The sequence below is a fragment of the Sturnira hondurensis genome, unplaced genomic scaffold, assembly GCF_014824575.4.
Source record: "Sturnira hondurensis isolate 20B ecotype Veracruz unplaced genomic scaffold, ASM1482457v3 Scaffold0013042, whole genome shotgun sequence".
NCBI classification, from domain to species: domain Eukaryota; kingdom Metazoa; phylum Chordata; class Mammalia; order Chiroptera; family Phyllostomidae; genus Sturnira; species Sturnira hondurensis.
Window position 1 is genome coordinate 457 of NW_028085673.1, and position 3,515 is coordinate 3,971.

General features: G+C 47.5%; 1 gene segment (V, D, J or C); it reads left to right on the top strand.

The window, feature by feature from the left end:
- The first annotated feature begins 231 nt into the window (after positions 1–231).
- On the top strand, positions 232–841 carry LOC118997304 (immunoglobulin lambda variable 8-61-like). The segment is given in 2 exon segments: positions 232–403; positions 507–841. Coding segments are annotated over 2 exon segments (366 nt in total).
- Positions 842–3,515: the final 2,674 nt, after the last annotated feature.

Below are 3,515 nucleotides of genomic sequence, written 5' to 3' on the forward strand. Positions count from 1 at the left end.
GGAGGGTGAGACTGCACACAGGTCACTGTTCAGTCCTCCCATTTTCCAGAGGGGAAATTAGGACTGAGGTCCCCTGGGTCTTAGGGAAGCTGCTTGGGTGGAAGACATCCAGCCAAATGCCCCACTCAGTGTCTCAGTCACTGTGCAGTCACTGCTGTGTGGAAGGTGCCAGCACCTACCTCTCTCGATATAACCCCCAGGGGACATCAGAGTGACACTGGGGCAGGAGGACAGAGGAAGCTGATTTGCATGAAGCACATTCTCCTCCTAATGGGTCTGAGAGGCAAGAAAAGGCCCCAAGGACACCTCCTTCCACCTCAGAAGCCTGAGGAGGCCGTGTCCTGTGAGTGACCCACCATGGCCTGGACAGTGCTCCTGCTCGGGCTCCTCACTTGCAGCTCAGGTCAGAGGAAGGGACTTTGTACTCTTGGGGGACACAACAAAGCAGGGTCTCAGGGTAATCTTGTCTCTCATAACAACACACATGTCTTTCCTGTTGGTTTCAGGTGTGGATTCTCAGACTGTTGTCACCCAGGAGCCATCACTCTCTGTGTCTCCAGGAGGGACAGTCACACTCACCTGTGGCCTTACCTCTGGCTCAGTCTCTAGTAGTAAGTACCCAGGCTGGTTTCAGCAGACCCCAGGCAAGGCTCCCCGCATGTTCATCTACAGCACAAGCAACCGCCCTTCTGGGGTCCCTGAGCGCTTCTCCGGATCCATTTCTGGGAACAAAGCCACCCTCACCATCACCGGGGCCAAGCCTGAGGATGAGGCCGACTATCACTGTGCTCTGTACATGGGTAGTTATACTTGCACAGTGATGTGACCCCATGGGGAAGTGCAACCAAAACCTCCTCATGTGCTCAGAATGGCTCAGCTTTAGTGACAAGGAAAGAGAGAGGTTGGGAATGGTCAGCATATCAAGGGAAGGGGCTCCAGGGCCCCATTCCCTGGTCCAGTGGCTCCTCCCCACGTGCCTCTCCTGTTCCCCCTGCAACACTCCCCTGGGTGTGACCCTATGACCCTGGCAGAAATGGGCTTCCTGTCTTCCCCTCTCCCTAAAACCATGAGGGGCCAGAAAGCTGAGTGCAGACACATTAACGATGAGAGTGATTCAGAGCTCACACTGCCTGTGTAATCCTGCCTGTGTTCAAGGAGCTTTAACAAGTTCTACTCTCATGTATTATTTCACCCTGTGTTTGCAGCAATGTTTTGTTTAACATTTAAGTGAGAGTGTCACTGGGAGCTTACAGGTAACTCTGGTCCCCTGACTAGGCCTGCTGGGTCAGAACTGTGTGTTTGTGAGCAAAATCTGTGTTGTAATAACTCACCTGCACTTTTTTAGGAACACTAAAATCTGAAAAACTGCCTCTACCTTTATTATTACAAAATTATTTCTGAACACTTTTGTTTGAAATTTATTGAAGTTAAATTCCAGGTCACAGTCTCTCCTAAATCAACCTTCATAAATCTGGATGTTTAGAAACAGGTTTAAAATCTCAGTTCATCACTGAAAACTCACTTGATTTTCTTTATTCTTGTTTTCAAATTGAAAACTACAACCACATGTTAAGAGGATTTCCATGACTTATGTGAATATCGATGCTCTGAGACGATCAATGCCTGTTTAGAAGTGCCTACCAGAAACCCCCTCCCAGCCCCCAGGGCACCTCCCCTGGGGCAGAGACAGGTGAGGGGCTGCAGGCAGGGTCTCCACACCAGGTTTCCTTGGGTGCCGGGAACTCGGCTGTGAGGAGAGAAGCAGAGTATGAAATCGTCTTTTTATTTACTGTTCTTACCTTTGTTAAAAAAATTCTTAGAAAAACTTTATTTCAGATCAACACAAAATAAATTGTAAAGGAAAAAGCTTAGCCCTGGCTGGTGTAGCTCAGTGGATTGAGCACGGACCTGCGAACCATACGATCGAGGTTCGATTCCCACTCGGGGCGCATGCCTGGGTTGCAGGCCAGGTCCCCAGTAGGGGACACATGAGAGGCAACCACACACTGATGTTTCTCTCCCACTCTTTCTCCTTTCCTTCCCCTCTCTCTAAACATAAATAAATAAATAAATGGATATTTTTTAAAATAAAAATATATATTGGGAATTTTATAAAATTTAAATCCATCCTGCACTTTAGATAATGTTGTCTTACCAATGTTAGCATCTCAGTTTGTAAAAACAACACTAGTTTTTCAAGAGTGTAATGATAGAAAAAGTATGGGTGATAGTTAAGGAAAATTTTATTTACTAACATTTTGTCTGTAAGTGCAAAATTTTTACAAGATTAAAGGTTTATGAAAACACACAGAGGAATGAAAACATACTCCCTTCTCCCCTGGGAGGATGAAAGTACAAGGTAGACATGCTGTGTAGTGCAAGGCTCCTGAAAAGACAGTCAGCCTTTCACAGGCAAACCATGGCCACGTGTTCTATGTTCATGTCAACTGTGCAAAGGAAAAAAATATGAAAATATTAATCATGTTTACCAGCCACTTATTTATGTAAAATACTCTCTGCAGAACCAGAAAAGCACAGCCTCTCATTCATCCAATGGCCAAAATAAACCATTAGGATTCCACTCCACCAGGATTTCAGGATTGAGTCCCTGTGAAGAGCCCCATTGTTCCCTGAGTCTCTTTAAGTATAATCTCCTGGCTGTGCAGCCAAAGCGACTCCATCTGGAAGCCAACCTACCATTTTGACTTCTGCTGTCCCCCTACCCCCCGACCCAGTAGACACAAAGACTCTGTGAGACTCCATGGTCTTTATCTGTCTCTACCCCAGCTCTGGTGACAGAGCTCAGGTCACCTGAGGATGCCCCGCCCCCAGATTAAAGACAGGTTCCCGTCTCAGCAGGTAGGCTCACTGTTCCAAAGAAACAGCACATAGTCTGGGGGTGGCAGTGGAAGGCACAGAGCAAATCCACGTGGTCCCGTCTCTGCCCGAGATGCACCTTGAGTGAGACCTCCCTTCATGAGCTCCTGATGGAATGATGTTGGTAGTCTCCTTGTCTGGTCTTGGACCCAGGAAATCTTACATGCACTGAACTGAGTCAATCAAAGCAGGAGTAGACTTCAAATGTGACAAGAAGGCAGACTTTCTAAGTAGTCAAACTGGGGGACGGAGTGGTTTGGAGTCCTTGGGTCCTCATTACCTCCCTGTAGACACAGATAGAACAGATAGGTGCAAAGACCTCCAGATTACAAACAACTAAGATACAGACAAGTGGTAGGTAGGTAGATAGATAGATAGATAGATAGAGAGATAGATGCTCCTAAAAAAACCCTTTCTCTCTAGCCGAAGAACCTGGGAACCAGATGTCTAGCCAAGCCAGAGAACATCTTTGGGACTACACCTGCACACTACCCTCCCACACTGTAGAACCCCTGACCTGCACCCCCATCCAAGGATGTCAGCCATAAGGGCCAGAGTGTGGGTCTCCATTCCCTCCCAGCACAATCTGGCAGTGTCCCTTTGCCACCTGGGACAGTGTGGGTGATTCAGTGGAAGGC